At 37.4% G+C, this 18916-nt stretch overlaps 1 protein-coding gene across 4 annotated transcripts in view; it reads right to left on the minus strand.

Annotated features, from left to right (window-relative positions):
- Window positions 1-1588: 1588 nt before the first annotated feature.
- The window catches only part of acot7 (acyl-CoA thioesterase 7), a 59503-nt gene continuing 42175 nt past the window's right edge, over window positions 1589-18916 (minus strand). For all 4 annotated transcript variants that reach the window (XM_085393599.1, XM_085393598.1, XM_085393596.1 and 1 more), the window contains 3 exons: window positions 18614-18730; window positions 14383-14567; window positions 1589-2517 (listed from right to left, as the gene is read on the minus strand). In XM_085393599.1, the coding sequence (XP_085249725.1) occupies window positions 2419-2517; window positions 14383-14567; window positions 18614-18730 (401 nt within the window). In that variant the 3' untranslated portion in view covers window positions 1589-2418. The remainder of the gene's footprint in view (window positions 2518-14382; window positions 14568-18613; window positions 18731-18916) is intronic.

Raw genomic sequence — 18916 nt, forward strand, 5'->3', positions numbered from 1 at the left:
CAGGGTGGCCACCACTCTGTGCATCAAAGTTTGTGTTCCTTACACTCAAAGTTAGCCAAATTTAGTTGCACCCCAAAAGGTCCACTGTGGCTGTAAAAACAAAAAGGGAGGTTCCAAGCCAGACAAAGCATGATCCATCACCTACTCCTCCGCGAGGAAAGCCCTGCTGGCTCCAAGCCCAGATTACACAGGATGGTTGAATGTAATGCTCATAACTCAGTTCTTTGAAAATGTTCCAAGGAAGAGTTTTTTTCAGATATTTTGCTGTTAAAGTCTTTTGTTCTTACACATCAGCAGCTTTTGCCAACAAACTTAGCAGAAACGTTGCCTCATGCAAATATTGACAGACATATTTACAAGCGTGACCATGAAGTGCAAACAGCACATTGTTCAGGTTACTGAGTTTTGTCTCACGTGTGAAATCAAGGCCTCGCTGCAAGAAAATGACTGACGAGAGATTCTTGAGCTGTGAGCACAACGAGCAGAAAATGCAAAGGAGGCCACTCAGCAATAAAAGCCAAGAGTCTTCTGAGCACCACCTCACTTTATCATTTATCCTTTGCTCAAAGTACTTAATGGTTCTTGTGCCGCACCAGAGGATCATTCATCTAAGTAGCCTCTGCACGGGTATACAGCGTTGAGAGCACTGCTGTGCTTTCATTTATATATGACATGCAAATATGTTATCAGATTTTGTCTTTCATTCGAATTTTTCTGTTATTCTCAGTGAGAAAACAAGTTTGGCATATAGCCTCATTCAGTATCACTGTTTTTAACATATAAAATATATACTGTAGGTTTATGTCAGTCGGACACGGAATTTATCTTCATTAAAAGCACACTGTTGCTGTTGCTGCTAGCTGAAAGAGAAACATCTTTTAGATAATGACATTGTCATGATACTGTACGTATGGCGAATGCTTTTCAATGAGTTCATATTTCTCAGAAGTCTCGTCTTACCATACTGTCTCACTGTATCGTCTTCTCCCTTCCTGTGCTCGCCTCCTCTCACAAGACGCTTCTGCATAACTAGGGTTAAAAATAGATATAGCCCCCAGTGCAGCTTGGGCCTAACTTTATTTTCATGGGGGAAATGAAAAGCACACATACTCTGCTGGCTGGAAGGACAGAGGAAAAAAATAACAATAACCTTCATGATCCAATGACAAATCATTTTCTGTCCATGTCAGAAAGGCAGTATGAGGAGGAATAAAGGTCCAAAGAAAATAAAATTTACAAATGTTTAGACTTTTGTCACTGTCTGAGCTTCTACATTGGACTTTAATAATCTTCAGTTTCACTTTGGTTTTGATCCGAAATTAGTCCCTGTTGTCCAGTGCGCAGCCCTACCTACACCTCTTGATGAATCTGATTCTGATCTAAAATGAAATAAAATGCAAAAGAAAAAAAAAGAAATATAATACCATGGTATTTATGGCTGGTTAATGATCACAGTGTTCAATCTTGGCTTGGCCATATAGTCATGGCCATGGTAATATTGATTTCTCACTGGCCCCATTTATCTTTCTGATTTTACCTTGTGCACACACGCACTTACAAAGGACACATGGAAAGACACTAATAGAGACATTTTTTTTTTATCCAGTTCACTTTGTTTATCAGACAATGATGAATCCTCAAATGTCATCTGGAGACTAAGAGAACAATACGGGTACAAGAGGCAACAAGGGAGACAGACAGGTAAATAAAGAGAAACTCAGGAGCAAGAAAGCAACATTATGGGAGAATGGAATTGGATGAGAAGAGGTCGTAATGAGAAAAGGGAAAAGAGAGTGTGGTAAGGCATAGTGTGATAGACGGGCAAAGCAGGGTGAGAGCAGAGAGGAAGTGGGAGGGGGTGATGTGGGAGAGATGCAAGTTGAGTCAAAACCCCCAAGCTCCCCTGATTTCTCTGTGAAAGACACAGTGCTGAAAAGATGAATAGCGTGTGCCCTCTGTGCCAAGGCATGCCCAAGACAAAGACATCACCATCATCAAACTAGCAAGGACACAAGGCGAGAGCCCCAGACTAGTACTTGGATCTTTTATTCATTATTACTACTCACTCGCTTATTCATCAGTTTCCTTGTGCTCAGATTATCACTTTAAACTGACATGATAATTAAGTCTTCAGATCTTCCACAAACAAAATAGTACTCTTCTACACAGAGACAGGAGACAGTGATCGAAAAAAAAACAGTCTTCATACGTCATTAAAATTCTCTCCAAAATAAATTATGTACTCTTACATACATATACAGTATATGTGGATACTTTGGTGTAGCACAGGAAAAAAAAATCACAGGTTCAGGTTCAAGAAAAAGCAATAATCATAAAGCAGAAAATGTTTACTTCATACTACATATTGTGTGGGGTTATTGTATTGTTGCTGCAGGTGTTAAATTCTGAGTGGCAGCGTCACTGGCCACGCATCTTATCTGACAGCCTTTTTTCTTTATTTTGGAGGTAACGTACTTTCCCCTCGTCAAAACGTCTCTGCTCATCCTCGCCTTCAACCTAGAGGAAAAGAAAATAGACAAAAATATTTGTTTCCAGACACATTTATCATCTACACACTGGAATGTTTCCCCTCTAATTATTATATTAACCGTGGGCATGAAGCTCTGATCTAATTGACTTGACAGTGCTGCTGAAATTGCCATTCATCTTCTAGGTGAAATATAGAACAAATGCGTCTGACTCTAGGCTTGTAAAGACCCAGCATGATATACAAAATATATGAAGAAGACTACATATAAGTGAAGTTGAGTGAAACCACATGTGACATATGCAGGACATTTCCACATATGAAATTTCTGCATTTTAAAGGTGTGTGAATGCATTTATTTCCAGCAACACATTTTATATTAATGCAACACTAATGGCAAGACTGAAGAATGGTGATGAGTCAGCTGATCAGGTTCATGAATCCATTTTTTGGTCATAGTAACAACATCTACTCACAAGGTTAGACACAACCTGATAAATAGGTAAATAATGCTGTAGAAGTACATAAAGGGCAATTCCGGTAATGTGTGGTGAGTGTTAGCCTCTCAACTCATGTCATCATCTCATCAAACCTTCTCTTGACCAACCTTGACCGCATCCATGATAGTGTGTTCTATGCACAGCGCCAGTGCAGTATTATTGATGTTGCAGGCATCTGGAAACACTCTATAGATTTACAGCTGTTATGAATCATTTTTACTGTTTAATTCTGTGCAGTTGTTTGTTTTGAAGCTAAATGTGGCTGCTGGTTTATAGGAGTAAGCACTCGATATTCTGTACAGTTTAATTTGACTGTTGGCCAACCTTATGATTTGCAACAATACCACCACCAGTGACCATGTCACACTTTCTTTGAAGGTGCTGACTGATTTCTCCTTACCTTATCTTCAAAGCACTGTAACAAAGCAGGGTACGTGAACATGTTTGTATTTCATATATAAAGCGTACTGTTAGAGCTAATGACATGTTCTGATGGAGGCTCTTTGCTGCGTACACACCAGGTGGTTGGCAGATTCAAGAGCACCTGCCACTCACACAAACAGGGTGCAAAACTGACAGATGGCACCTTAAATTTAAGGAGAGAGCAGGGTGGTAACAAACATGACAAAACATAATGCCGGGGACAAGCCCAAGGGGGTCATTACTCAAATGTGACGAGAATATTAAAACAGTGGCGCTGAGCTACAAACACAACACCAGTGGGAATATCTTATCTGTAGAACAGGTTCAGGAGCATACAGCTGTAATATTGGTGTGTTTGTTGTATGGCAGTTATATAACAGTCAACATACTGCTCAGTCAGTTTTGCTTTTGCCATTCAACTGAAAGTAATGGATAATTCCAGTTCATTGAGTTTGAAAAGAGAGAGAGAGGGGGAAAGAACAAGTTTTTCAGAAAAATAATATAGACACATATAACATACAATATCTGGGCGTCATGTAATATAACCAAGGAACTGACAAGTCATGACCATAAAAATGATTGCTTACGTATCTTACATATTCACATGCTTAATGCCTGCTGAAAACCACATACTGTGGTTCTGTACATAATGTAAAATGTAAACGTGGTTCTGTTCAGTCAGAATATCTACACAGGTAGGTGAATAGGCTGCAAAAAAAGTGAAAAAAAAATTAAATACACAAATAAAATTATTTATAATTATATAAGGTATGTGTATTTATATAAGTGATTACTGGTGTGATGAAGTTCTAACTGGATTGAGATGGGTTACAGACTGTGAGTTACAGAATCAGGCAGGGTGGGTCAGATCAACTCTAAACAAGCTTAGCCATTGCTTTACACCCCAAACAGCAACCAAATGTAGTGCACTGTGATTGTAATGACCTCATATATGCATGCATACACTGTTGAACAATGCTGATCCCATTTTTTAACTTTTGCATCAAATGTTCCCATGTTTTACAAATTTCAAGGTCTGTATTTTACTACTAAAAATACTACTATTACTACTACTGTTACTACTGTAGTATGATTATCTTTCTATAATGCAATGACACAATTAAAAGGTTTTGAAATGTTCTAGCAAAACTTTATTTATGTAATCCATTTCTTAAAGGTGAAAAAAGCATGACTTAAGTTGCATTATTAAAAAATTTATTATTAGACATAAGTAAGCACAATTAAAACAAAATTTGAGTTAAGGACCACAAATAAAATGAAATAGTTAAACGCAGCCGTCAGCAGTAAAAAATGAAAATGAAGAATTACCAGAGTAAATAAAATGATTATAAGCAGAACTTATGCACACAACGTTCTGCTCCTTTATTAAAAAATACATTGCAAAGTTTACTATATTTAAGTGTCTGTACATTAACTAACTGTTAAACGTACAGATGCTCCAGCGGCATCTGTAGCGTCTTAACTGGTATCTCTGTGTTGGCAAAAAGTTAACATATTATCTTTTTTTGTATTCTACAAGCTCCAAGTCTATCCCAGCCACCATAGGGCGAGGCGTAGGGTAAACCCTGGACAGGTCGTCAATGTGATGCTGGGCTTATTTCTGACGTATCTGTTAAATATCTATTCGCATACTCTATAACCAATGAATTTCATTTCTATTCATTTAATGAAGTATTTGTAAATATGTGCCCCCATATATACAAATAATTTTTTATTTAGTGGTTATTCATTTTCTTCACATAAGACAAATATACTGACATATATTTAATTTTCAAGTCACAGTTACTCAGTTAAATGGTGTTTCCTTCCTCGCTGTTATACAGTTTATTATAAAGGTGGTTACAAATGGTTGCCTGTTGCAATGTTGGAAGGCAGACAAATACACAAACATGACCTATAATGTCATAATTCCTTTTGTCTAACTCTGTGGACAATCTATTGACTAGCCTAACAATTCATTAAGTGCATTAATGAGACAGAGGCATCTTGCTCTATCTAGTTAAAACTTTGAGCTGCGCAGGGAGCTGCATTATAGCATTACTGAAATAACCCCCAACAAGGTGATTTAGGATCCTAACACCAATTAGAGGCTTATAAATCATCCTTCTTGAACAGGCTGGAACAATCCAAAGACATTATTGTTTATTTATTTAAGTCTGAAAAACTGCAGCCATGATATCAAAGCAAAAGAAAAAAGGTTTACATGGTGAGACTGTTTATGATCAGACAGAACTGTAAGGACGTCAATTTAATTTAAAAAAATGAATTAATATATTTTATTTAACTTTTTTAAAGAATAAAAATTGTACTAGTAAATAGTAAAAATCCCTCTTTTTAAAACCATATCGATGTACGGTTTGAGATGAGTTAGCAAACAGCAAAACGAAACTGTATACCTTACTGCTGCTGATGAATCATAGCTGCAGACTGTCTGACAATGACAGCTAAAAATGATGCTGGCAGGAAAAATGTGAGCTTTGCTGTCTGCCTGAAGAAGAGATTTATGTAAGCTTTGACTATTAACATATCAAAGGTTGTTAAACTAAAATAATAATTATTATAAAACATTTTTAACGTGCAATTTTTCCTGCACAGCTTGAAATTGATTTGAACTAATTACATGAATATTTTGTAATTGAATAATTGATTTATATTTCCAGACACCAATTTATACATTCAGCTCACCCATCCAGTAAAAACAAATTCCTGATCACTGTTCAAACCTTGTTTTTTTAGCCTTATTACTTAATAGTCAATAATTACAATAATAATATTACTAATAATAATAATATGCACATATGGCCGGTGCACATCCATCTACACACAGTACCACAGGTTACGTGTGTCATGGGTATGTTAACCATTATGTTAATTACATTTGCATAACTCCATGAGGCAATTCATTTTTTATTAAGGTCCTTGTTGTGTTCTTAAGTAATTTGTCTTCACTACAAAAATAAAGCAGAAATATCCTTGCAAAAACCAGCATGCTTGTTATATTGTATTTAAGGCAAATGCCTATACTCCAGCAGTGTCATGTGACAATCACTACATGTATTGGCATTCGGGTAAACTGAACCATTTCATGTTTCATCAAGGTTATTTATCTTTACAATAAGAATGATAGCTGACCCTAGCTGATTCAGTGTCTACGGACTTACAAGAAGCTTTTTGGTTAACAGGGCTTTCCCTAAATTCCCATCTATTCTGTTCATAAATCAAAGTATTGAACAAACAAAAAATGTGATTGTGACTGTTAAATCATCATTTTGTTCAGCATAACAGTTTGTCCTTGTGTTGGTGCTCACTGAAAACTCAGAAAATTACTCATCCGTTATTAGTCTTGATCATCAATGACTTACCAGGCTGGCATTGCCATTTCTTGACCCATGCTGTTTATCTGCATATATAGATATGATCAGGTGAAACATGATGAAGATGATACTAAGGTTACTAAGGCAGATGATCTGATGTTACAAGCCCAGAAGATGAAGAAGAAGAGGAAAAAGAAGAATTACTCTAAAAATCTTCCAGTGAGATAACATCAGAGCCCAGAACTTTGGCTGATTGGGTCAAACACCCAGGACAGATGTTTCACCTGTTGTTAATTAAATCCACTCGGTGGACAGCTGAATGGAGCATGAAAAACCAATACGGTGTAAATGTGGAACAGGGACAATACATGTAAAGGAGATTTGCTCAGACAATGCCAGCAAAATGCCAGGTGGGTTCTGTTGTGTTGGCGCGAGCTGCTATTAGAGTGGGCAAGGGGCATCAGTGGCACTGGCAAATGTCACTGTGTAAAGGTAGCACAAAGCTGTAAACAGCCAGCACAAGACAAATAATAGCCATGTGGACTAGAATGAGCCTGGATACTAACCTATATATCTGTGTGTGATAGAGGGACCGAGAGGTATACACAAAGGATGACATTTTAGACAAAGATGAAAGGTATTTCATTTCTAGTCATAAAATGAATCCTTTTATATCAGCCAGGCTCTTCTGGATGGTGAAAGGAGCTCTTCCAGTGGATCTTTTCATTTAGTCATAAATGCTTTGAGTTTTTTCACTGCAGCTATCTGATAATACAGACATGCCAAGTTCTTATGGGCTTCATCGCAGCTTTAGCAACACCAATGAAGAGTCTGAAGTATACAGCCTCAGTTGGATCCTATTTTTCAGCAGTTTACTAATGTAAGATAGCGGACAGAAATTATACTGAACTTTCTACTGTAGTATGAAAGATCGATCAGGTAATTTTGAGGAAAAATACAACAAAAAATAAATTTTTTCATATCATTTTTTTTCAAATTCACTCTGATGACAATTTTAGATCTGAAAATGATCAGTTGTTGCTTATGTAGCAGTTTAAATACTGGGTTTAAAGAACAAGTAATTTGCAATTACAAGAAAATTAGAAGTGACACTGATCTCTATCAAAGATTTTCTGAAAGGAAAATTTAAAAGCACTAAAATACAAGTACTGAAAAGACTCATATCATAAATATGCTAAATTACTCTTTCTAAATATAACAAAATTATACTTTTTCATTATGATTTAGTATCTAATTTTGAATTTGATCTCAAATTAAGGCAACAACATGACAATACAACATCACAGACAAAACTTATCACCCTTTTAATCTTCTTTTGGGTGCTGCTGACAGACAGATGTTTATCGGAAAGTAATAAAAGTTGAATAACTTTAACAAAAAAATATCTAAATAATGTACTGTCAAAGAGAAAACTGGGTTTCACTGAACTGAAGAGAATTTAGTTCGAACTGTGAACACACAATATTTAGTGTATGAGGTAGAATGATAACCCCCTGATGTGCACATTTAGCAGTGCCTAACAGATGCAGGCATGATCTGGGCGTTAAATTTAACGGGTGTACCCGTTAACACGTTTCTGATTGTCTTAAATGGGAGGTATCTAAAAATAAACGAGCATCACTTCATGTGAACTACATGAGGTTGTCATGACGACCAGGCTTGTTTTCGTGTCAAGGGAGGCCAGCTGAGTCTTTGCCAGCGAGGAAGGAGGGAGATGGAATAGAAGGAAGAAGGAAAAATCAGAGGAAAGATGGAGCAAGAAGGCAAGAATAAGAGAGATATAGTGAAACAATACTTAAATCAATAAATGGAGATATGCAATAAAGAAAAACACACATACACAAAGACACAAAGCTTTTCTTTGTTCAGCAGGGATGAATGGTGGACCTATTAATACTGTATTTCTACTAACAATGCATTTTTTGTGCTTGCTGTTTTGACCAAAATCCTGGCCTAGCATGTATATATACTATATTTCAGTAATTCCTTTTCAAGATTACTGTTATAGATAGGCAAGGCATTCCCCACTATCCTCTGTGCGCCTGCTGTCCTTATGCCCCACTTCAGCATAACCCACAGTATGCTAACATTAGTGACAGCCCAGCTACACATACACACACTCCCACCGTCCCTAACTCCCTAGTGAGCTGAAACTGAAAAATCTAAAAATAGTGATTGCACTGAGCTCATTGGCAAGAAATCAAGGAAGGGAAAATGGGAGGGAAAGCACCTGCAGTCAAAAATAGCAGAAGTCATGTCGATCAGACTATTTATAGAGCTCAACTGGGGCAAAAGCTGCCATGAAATTATAATAAGTGATGGTTTGAGCTTTCAGGAGTGTTTTCAGTTTAAATTTCAGCAGTACTAAAAAAGGACAAAAAAAAGAGACAATTGCATTATAAACATAAAAGAGAAGCAGGGAGAATCACCTTTTTTTCTTGGTTGTTGTTTGTTTGTTTTTTAACAAACGGATAACGGAGAACAAAAAGAATCAGAGAGACAAAAGAGAGGTGAAATGCAATCTTGTAATAGACACTGCTCAATAAGACTAGGGGAATACCAGATGGCCACAATATAACATAAAGTCAGTTAAACAAGGGTACTAATTCATAAACCATTGTGAATCAGTTTCACCTGCTTTGGTGCAAATGACAGTGACGACAGGTGTGCTGGAGAGATAAAAACAAGGCTGCGTAAGCAGTCCAGCTCATACATGTTAGCACACACACACACACACACACACACACACACACACACACACACACACACACACACACACACACACACACACACATATATATATGCTGTCCCAAGAAGATGGAACGTCTTGGTTTGAATGGTCCGCAGTTAACGTCTCATGCTACCAGTGTGCTTTCTACATTTTATGTCCACAGAACAGACGATTTTAAAAGACTCTAGTTGTAGTTCTTTTTTATAGCCTTTACCTACTGAAAAAGATCAACAACTTCAGCAGAGACGGAGAAAAATGACAGAGGTATAGGTTTCCATAAACATGGAAGGTCTCTATGAAAGACAAATAGATTTAGTCAAGGTATTGTTATTATTATTTAGTTCTGAAAGCGCACACTTGGGTGTCTTTGTCATACATTTTAAAGACTTACAGCAGCCAGTCCATTTTATCAGAGTGCCTTAAAGTAACTCAATTTATGTAACAGTACATGCAGTCATTAGTCTTATTCTACTTGCATGCAGAAAAGTTTACTCATTTCAATCATTCCTGGCAAAATAATACACAGCCAGAATAAGTAAGAGAGAAACAAGTTTGTTTGTTTTATAAGGATTTTCAGTATTCCCTGATGAAAAGGGCTATGGGGCATTAGAAGACTAAAGGTATAAGAGGAAGCAAGTTTAGTATTTGGGGAAATGAAGCTTAATTAAATTTTATGCCAAGCCAAACAAGCTTTTTTTTTTTTTTTTTTTTTACTTCAGTGAAAAGGTTAAAAACAACAAGCATTGCACTGTTCATGGGTAACAAAATCACCCATCTCTAAAGGTCACATTAAGTTGTGGTCACGTACAGGAGTATTTTTAGCTGATACAGTGACTTTGAGGACTCTTGAAGTAGCAGTCTAAGTAACACCGAGTAATAACACAATCTGTCCCACTGTTGAGCATTGGTAGATAGCTTTTGTTATGTTTAGTCAGAGCCAGGGTGGCTGCTTCAAGGTTTCCACTCTTTGTGCCAAACTAACTGCTAACTGTCAGACACGTTTTGTGTAATCACACTTTCATGCTAGCTCAGAAGAAAAGGTTTTAATTCTCTGGAGGATCTTTAACACAGAGACAGTAAATACCACGGCTTACTATTTCTGGGAAATAGCTGATGATACTATTTTGTACCATGCAAAAGTCTTGAGCCAGTCCTTGTTTCTTTATGCTTTGCTAGGTAAACCTGGCAATAGGTGCAACGATTTACTGAAACAGGCAAATGTACATAAGGCAAAAATAGAGTTTGTACGATTCTAACAGGCTTGAAAGTCATTGTTTGGTATGACACCTATATTTCTATACAGCCTGAACACAAGAGTTCTTTTAATTTTTTTAACTAGTCTACAGAAATAGTTCTCTAGTCTTCTCGAAGGACATTCTTATTTGGATGCTGTGTGTGTTGTAGACACTGTATATTGTATCTCCTCCAAAGACACTGATGACGACTGGACCCAAAAATTTCAGATTTATATTTTTCACTCAATAAGAACTGTTGCGACTGATTTTCAGTTCTGTTCTTTTAATTTTGCATACAGCCTTTTCTCCCTTAACAGGGGCTTCCTGACAGCCACCCTTTCACTGAGACCATTTTTGATGAGGCTTCACTGAACATTAGACATAGGCATCTTGCTCCTCTCCTATTTCCTTTGTTTTCCACTTTTGCAGTTTCCCCAGATTTTTTAAGGACACACAGCACACTAATGCTAATAATATTTGGGGAATTAGCTTGTTAGTGCCAAAATACTATTTTATCCCTCTCAAATGGTACAGGTCCCAAAGCTTTTGCAGTTCATCAACCCGACCATGTTCAAAAAGTGAACTTTTTTTTTTGCCTTTGCCATCCGAAGGTCATGACAGTGTGACCTGACAGAAAATGACAATGAATCAAGATTTTTGCACAGATTTGACCTTTTAATGGCATGTGGTCCTAAGCTCGATCAGCTGTTTCAGTTTTCAATAAATTGCATGCTCGAAAAAATGTTTTGTCTCACTCCCATTTCTTCTTAATGCATGTTCAAGGTCTACTTGGAACCTTGTTAAGATCCTACCATGCAAAATATGAGTTTTTGCCATTTTTCAAGTGGTCTTAAACTTTTGATTGGGACTTTATAATCGTTAGTATTTTAGAGATACTGATTCAACAAAAGAACTGGAAACAAATTATGTGTTTTTGTGCCTAAAGATATCATTTAAAATAAAATATTTGCTATTTTGTTTGGTGTGTGTAGACAAAATGCTTTATTATGTCGATTATGACTGATTCACAGGTCAGTATTAAGTTACCAAAAAAAATAAAATTCCTCTAAAAACGGTCGGCCTACGTTTATTACTCAACACTATTTTAAAAATTACAAGTCTGGCTCTTTGGAAGCAGAATATAAAGAAATGAGGGGGGAATCAAGACTTTTGCACAAGACCTTTTATGTGGCCAAAATGTAAGGATGTGGAAGCCAAATACACAAAAACATTTCACTTCCACATCCTTCCATTTTGATTTGTTCTGCTCACAATCATCTGACTTACGATGCTTTTTTTGCTTTTTGATCTGTTTGTCTTTCCAACTCCCACAGTCCCATCTCTCCTGTTAGGGAAAATTTGGGTGTTAATTGGACTGACGTGTTGAACCTTATTTCCTGCACATGACGTTTCTCGTGTACACACCAAAGACCAACAATTATGAAAAGGTTTACTGCCATCAGTAGAGTCAGAGTCAATCTCATCTCATGCTTATGCCTCCAGTAAATAGTCATAAAGCCAGAAATAGCACCGATCGAGCCTTGTCCTCCTCCTCTTGCTCATATAAATAAACATGCACGCATTTGTGCTCAATGATCTGTTCCATGGATGTGCACATTCACAGGCAATGCTCATTCTAACACATGCAGACCTGCACACAAAGGGCTCGTGTTTGTGTACATGCACTTTCTTCATAACTCATTCACACACGCGTTTCTCTTTTGCCCTGCCCTTGTTTATTTGACAAGCTACATCAGATCCCTGGCAGCCTAGGCTCCATTTAGATTTCCATTTATAGTGTTGAGGATGAATTATTAAAATCACCAGGAGATTTTTTAGCCTCTCTTTTGATAAAATTGAGGTCTGAATAGAAACTACAATGAGTGTAATAACTGCTACAATTCCCTCCTATTAAAACAAAAGCAATGAGCAGCTTACGTGAGGCAGAAAACCAGGTAATGAATGCATGGAGGGAGAGGCAGACAATGGGCAAACCAAATGCAGGTTTTGTGAAATGGAAATCAGGGGACTGACAGACACTTTTGAAAAGGCCAACCAAAGGCGACATGCATTTGATGAACACTTCTATCTGCAGGGGCATCATCAGAGAAGTCTTGAATAAATGTGCTGTGGTTTATAAAGGTTTATAAAGGCTAACACTGCACCTTCAACTGTGACCTGATGGTCAAATGAGTCACTGCTGCACTTGTGGCATGACAACACACCTATAACAATCCTTTTTCACGCTTCACTCTCAACCACAGCAGCTTTCTTCCTGCAAATTTCTTATTACACGCTCATGGTACTTGAAACATGGAAGGACATAGTGTCATGCACTACTGTCTTGCAGGCGGGAGTTAAAATGCATTTTTGTAGAATACATGTGTTATTTTCAAAAATCAAAGATTTATTATTTCTATTTGTACTTATTATCATACTATTTGTTTTCTTCTTTGTTCTTCTGTTGCTAGTATTATTGCCTTTGGGGTTTTTTTTTCAGTATTCTACAAATACTTCTAGTTTAATTATAACTTCTGGTGTAAACTCTATGAAATTTGTACAAGTGCACTTGAGGGAATAATGACCCTAACCCAAATTTGAAACTGCCCACCCATCTCAAGAAAATGGAGTGCAGTACATCATTAATAACAACAACGACAACTCAAACAAAACATTAAGTAGAATTTGAATTGCTCAGTTACAAAATATGGAGTGAAAATCTTAATCACGACACTTAAAAATAATGTGAACCTTAACACAAACTACATTGCTTTGTTTAGAATATGGTTTTAAAAGCTCCTCGCTTGTGTAAAATTGCAAAAAGATAGCTTCTCATTAATATTAATGACTTAAACAGATGGCGCATGAGCTCGGTGTTTGCATAAAAACAAGGTTTGGATCGTTATGTGTTGGAGAGCCTGAACAAACAGCAGGCATCTCTCTCCTGTCTGCAGGTAAGCATGCAGTCTTTGCTTGCTGGCAGTAAGTGCTGAGTCAGGCATACTCATCCCAGAGATACTCATCTCAGAGATCTTGTGGGAATAAGATCATTCAGCCCTGCTCACTGCTGAAGGATAATACCCAAACACTATGAGGATTTGAATGCTTTCTAAAGAGTCTGACATGTTGAATTCCTAAACAATGGGCAGTATCTTTGAGCTTTCCAAAAACCATGTCTGTGAAGACAGTCTTTAATATATAATCTTAAAAGTATTAGTATACTTTTTCATATTTGTCATTTTTTTCAGCTATCTGGAAAATTTTACAGTGGTTTTGGATCAAAGATCAGTCTGACCCAACTCAACATTTTCTATATATGAAGGCTCCATTGATCCAGTCTTGTAATGGCCCTTTTACATGTCACGATAAAGAAAAATTACTAATGGAAATGTTATCAGCAGTTAGAAGAGACCGAGCTAAAAATAACTAGCCTTTAAAAGATGATATCGCAGCAAAAATGCAATAAAATCCATGCCTTGATTATTTTCCATTAGAATACTGTAAAAAAACAGACTTGACTGTCAGTGTTTGTGAATGTAATTACTCTGTACTAAGGGATATGGATATAAAATAAAGTATAACATCACAAATTATGTATCAAGGTTTTAAAAGACAGGCAGACTTTAGAAGGAGATTGGACGATACCAACCTTAAGGGCAGGGACAGGCAGGGGCTTATTGTCCTTGTCCAGGGAGATGAAGGTGAAGAAAGCTGAGACAGCACGATATTTCCCCTTCTCTGCCTCCACCACTGAGGACGCGTCTACCAACACCTCAATCTCCATTGATTTGTTACTGACAAATGTGAGTCGTCCCGTCACCGTCACCACACACCCTTGGGAAGAAGAGGAAAAGGATATTGAGCACTCTGATTTTCAGTGTTTTAAAATAAAACCTAAATATGTTGCCATTTAGAGACATTTTCATTTTTTTGATCTTTACCATAACATTTTCTACTATTTCTCAGACATAGCAGTTATTTTAAGGCTTCACTTAGGCTTATAAAGGTGAAAAAAAGAAGTTGCACAAGGCATCAGGTTTTCACAAAAACACAGCATTCCAACCGCTACATCAAAAATACTGAATAATGTAAGTAAACTCATACTAAATAGCTTTAATTACACTGAATATGATCTATATAATAAACTAGCAGAGGAAGATTTCAGCTCTGGTCTTGCAGTCTCTATCACATTGTTGCATCATGGACTTTTCGAGACAGGCCGGCGACCTCTGGCTAAAAGCTCACGCTGAAGTAATATTGAAGCTGCACTTTCTCAGATATCTAATCAACCAACTGTCTTTCACTCAAAAATGTGCTCTCTACCTTTTGTCACTGCAGCGAGGTGGGAAAAAAAGTCATCAAATAATATTACAGAGCATTGTTGATGTATTTCATTATTCTCTTTGATGTGCCTGTACTGTAATATTACTGCAGTTGCCATAGAGACAAGGAAAGAAGGTGTTACTCCTGCAGTCAGGAACAGATCGCAAGTATATGAGTGAGATCTTATAAAATAGTCAAAGTCCTAAATAATAAATGATGCACATAAAAAAAGGGGGGGAAAGGCTTTTATCAGTGTATGAGCTGCAAAGCACTCTGACACGATGACAACAATACAAGAATTCTATCAGAATTAGACTTGACTGTTGTTCAGTTACAGATCTCGTATTCATGCAGGATACTCTGCAAAATTCATGGGTATGAGTTCGGTTTTCTTGACAAATAAGCCTCTGTTGTCAAAAGATATGCTTATAGAGTCAATAATTAGGCTTTTTGCAGTAAACCCAGGTTTGTTACCCTAACCCATCCATCCATCCACCCTCTTATCCAATTCAGGATCACAGGGGCCTGGAGCATATCCCAGCTGTGACAGGTTGAGAGGCCATGTACACCCTAGATAGGCTGTCAGGCTATCACTTGGCTGACACCAAGAGACAGACAAGCATTCACGCTCACATTCGAACCTAGGGCCAATTTAGAATAGCTAGTTAGCCTAACATGAATGTCTTTGAAGTGTGAGAGGAGGCCCAGAGCGTGTGGAAAGAAAACACACACAGGAACAACGAGACTACATTTATAAAGCAGTTTTTAAGGCTTTAACAAACAAACTTTTTGTGTTTGTTTTGATTATGGTTTTCTGTGATGCAGCCTAGAACTGAAGTACTGAGGGTAAAAAGAAAAAAAATGGAGATGGCAAAGAAATGCAAAACTGCACACAGGTTCAGAGTAGGCACACATGAGACAATAACACAGTCAAACTTTATGCCATGCAAAAAATGTCCAAAATCTTAAATTACAAACAACAAGAATTCTAATGATATACGGAGCTTAGCAAATTGATTATCACCACCAAATACAAGGTTTAAGCCACAGCTGCCTTAAATTAACAGTATTATTAATTACCAAAATCACTTTTAAGTTTCTGTAATGTTTAATCCAACAATATGCACAAGGTCTTTAATCAAGTTGAGAAAATTCAACTTTCTAGATTTTTATATATGTTAAGATGACTATTACGCTATCATTATCACACATTCAGTAACCTTGGATGCTGAGATATTTAGGAAACGGCAACAAGGTGATCATGAAAATCCATATGGGTAAAGAACTTTAAACAGATAATAACGTGCAGTAACTGCGGTGAGGTCTTTTCAGCATACCTGGCAACCGAGACCACAAATTTAAAGCATTTCATTTCTCTCTTGTCGACTGACCTTTAGAGGATTTTTTTAATGCTCCCATGTGTCAAGTCTCATTTAAATAAACTACCTCTTACTAAGATTTATTAGGCTCAGTGAAACAACCTCTGCTCAGTGACATTACACAAAAATGAGGCTTGATGATGGGTGATTTTGAAGACCTTCAGATTAATGCAGAATGTAGCTCTTGACTTGTGCAGCATTGGAGGTCAGCCAACCAAAACAACTGGCAGAGTCCCATGTCTGAAGAGCTGATAAAGCTAATCTGCTTTGATGAAGGTACCCAGTCCATGTCCAGGCTCAGTGCTGTGTGCATGTAATGTAATACCACACAACAACAGATTTGTTATTTTAGCGGATGAAGATGGATGGATGGATGGATGGAGTCTAGGCTTTTCTATTAGTCTTTTCACTGACTAACAAATAGCACTGAAGACAAAAACACATTTGAGTGTCTTTCCACGGGTCTTTTTTTTTTTTTCTTTAGCTAGACAGTACATGAAAATGTCGGGGTTTTAACAAATAATGCTTTCAATGAAATGAAATGTACACTTAATAAACAAGAACAACATTGTGACCACTCACGATGACACACTGGTGCTTTTATTTTTTCTTCTGTATCACATTTTCACTCTCACCATCAGCGCTCCAGTCCCTGTCTCTGAAATGTCCTTTCATCCAACCTTTTGAAGTTTCAAGCCTTTCTTCTCATTATTTGTATCTCTGGTTGTTTTGCTATAATGGATCACAGAAAAGACCCCTGCCTGAACCCTCTTATGGTACATTATTGACTAGTATATTATCACCAGTGCATCCTCATCAGTGCCTCAATATTTGAATTATTAAGTCTGCTTTTTTTTCTATAATTCTGGTGTTCTTTGTGTCTTCTGTGATTTTTCAAAGGTGGACCTCTGAGGCAGTTCAAATCAGTTCTTATCTATGGTGCTTAAAGTGAAAAGTCCACCGTCCTCTCAGGTATCACAACTAGGTAAATTTTTGTAATTTTTCTACTGTATTACCACAATTAAAATTAAGCTATCCAGATGTCTGGCACTTAGTGACCAGGACCTTAACAAGACATTTGTGTGTTCCTTTATATATTTATGTGGCAAAGGTTGAAATGCTAGCACCAAACAGTTGGGAGCAATTCAACTGTCAAAAGAAACAGTAGCAAGATGAAAATGCATAAAAATAAAATGACAAAATAAATCCAGAGGTAGAGACGACAAAGCTAGTGGCTGTTTTTTAGGATCCTTTTTGTTTTGATACTTATTTCCATTATTTCCCTAAACGTAACTTTTTTTTTTTTGCCTGACCAGCTAGAGCAAAAATGAGAACTGTAGAAGTGACATAACCCCTAAGTCACAGTGGAGCCAGGGGAAATCATGTCAGCACTAACTGAACTGTGAGGACAGATGAAGGTAGCAAGTGGAGCAACTAGGGGCAGATGAAAGATGTGGTCATGGATCTCCACCACTCTGTGCTGTTCACCCCCCCCCCTGAACTGAACTGAGGAGGTTGCAGTTATACTGTATTGTCAGACATGCATCATACGTATGTCTGTTATGTGTGCCTTTTTTAGGAGACTATGTTCCTGCCTTCTTAGAATTGCTTTTATTATGACTGTCCCTGAAGGACTTTGGATAAGCGAACTTATCCAGGAAGTCCTGGCAATAAATTCTGCACTCCAGTGTTCGACTGGACACATTTTCCAACTGAAATATCAAAGGCTACATGGATAAAGGTATTTAGAGGCTTAGAATTTGTTCATCTGAACCTTTCAGACTGTAAGGCGCTTACAGCAAATACAGTATAAATAGACAAAGTTTGGTAATGGAAAATAGTTAGGTCATTATTAACAGTGGTGTGTGTTTCCAGATGTAGTGGCAGCTCTACAAAACACAGTTGGCCTTGGATAGCAACCGTGTGACAGCTGTTAACGTTGGCTTAGTTGATTTAAAACAGCACCGCCAGAGGCTAAATTGAAAAACGCTTTAGAGTTTCCATTTTATCATCTCTGGTCAAAAGGCGAGAAAACGTTTTGCAGCATTCCTCTTGGTAAAGCAAATGGACAAGACAAAAAAAAAGCAATAATCACGCAGAAATATCTCCCTGCATCTCTGGATATTTGTAAGTATCAGAGATTTAAAAGTATGAGTGTATTCTCTGTGTTATCCTCACCTTTCTTGATCTTGCGATGGAAATTGATGGCATCCACTGAGGCAGTGACAATATTGGTATTGCAGTGACGAGCTGCCACAATGCCAGCGACCTCATCCATCAGCTTCATGGTCACACCTGTGTCAAACACACACACTTTTAATTTATTGCATGCAGTCCAGCCAAAAAAGAAGCTGCGTAGATAACCCTTTTGCACCACATTTTCTTACTCCACTGTGGCTCTCTTGAACAATAAGACACTAATGACACCACCCGTCCATCAGTTCTGTAGCGATGCTACATGTGAATATTAGCTAATGTGCT

This window comes from Rhamphochromis longiceps, linkage group LG20 (assembly GCF_057381845.1).
Source record: "Rhamphochromis longiceps isolate RC_006_pf linkage group LG20, R_longiceps_female_GT1.1, whole genome shotgun sequence".
In the NCBI taxonomy this organism is placed as follows: Eukaryota; Metazoa; Chordata; class Actinopteri; order Cichliformes; family Cichlidae; genus Rhamphochromis; species Rhamphochromis longiceps.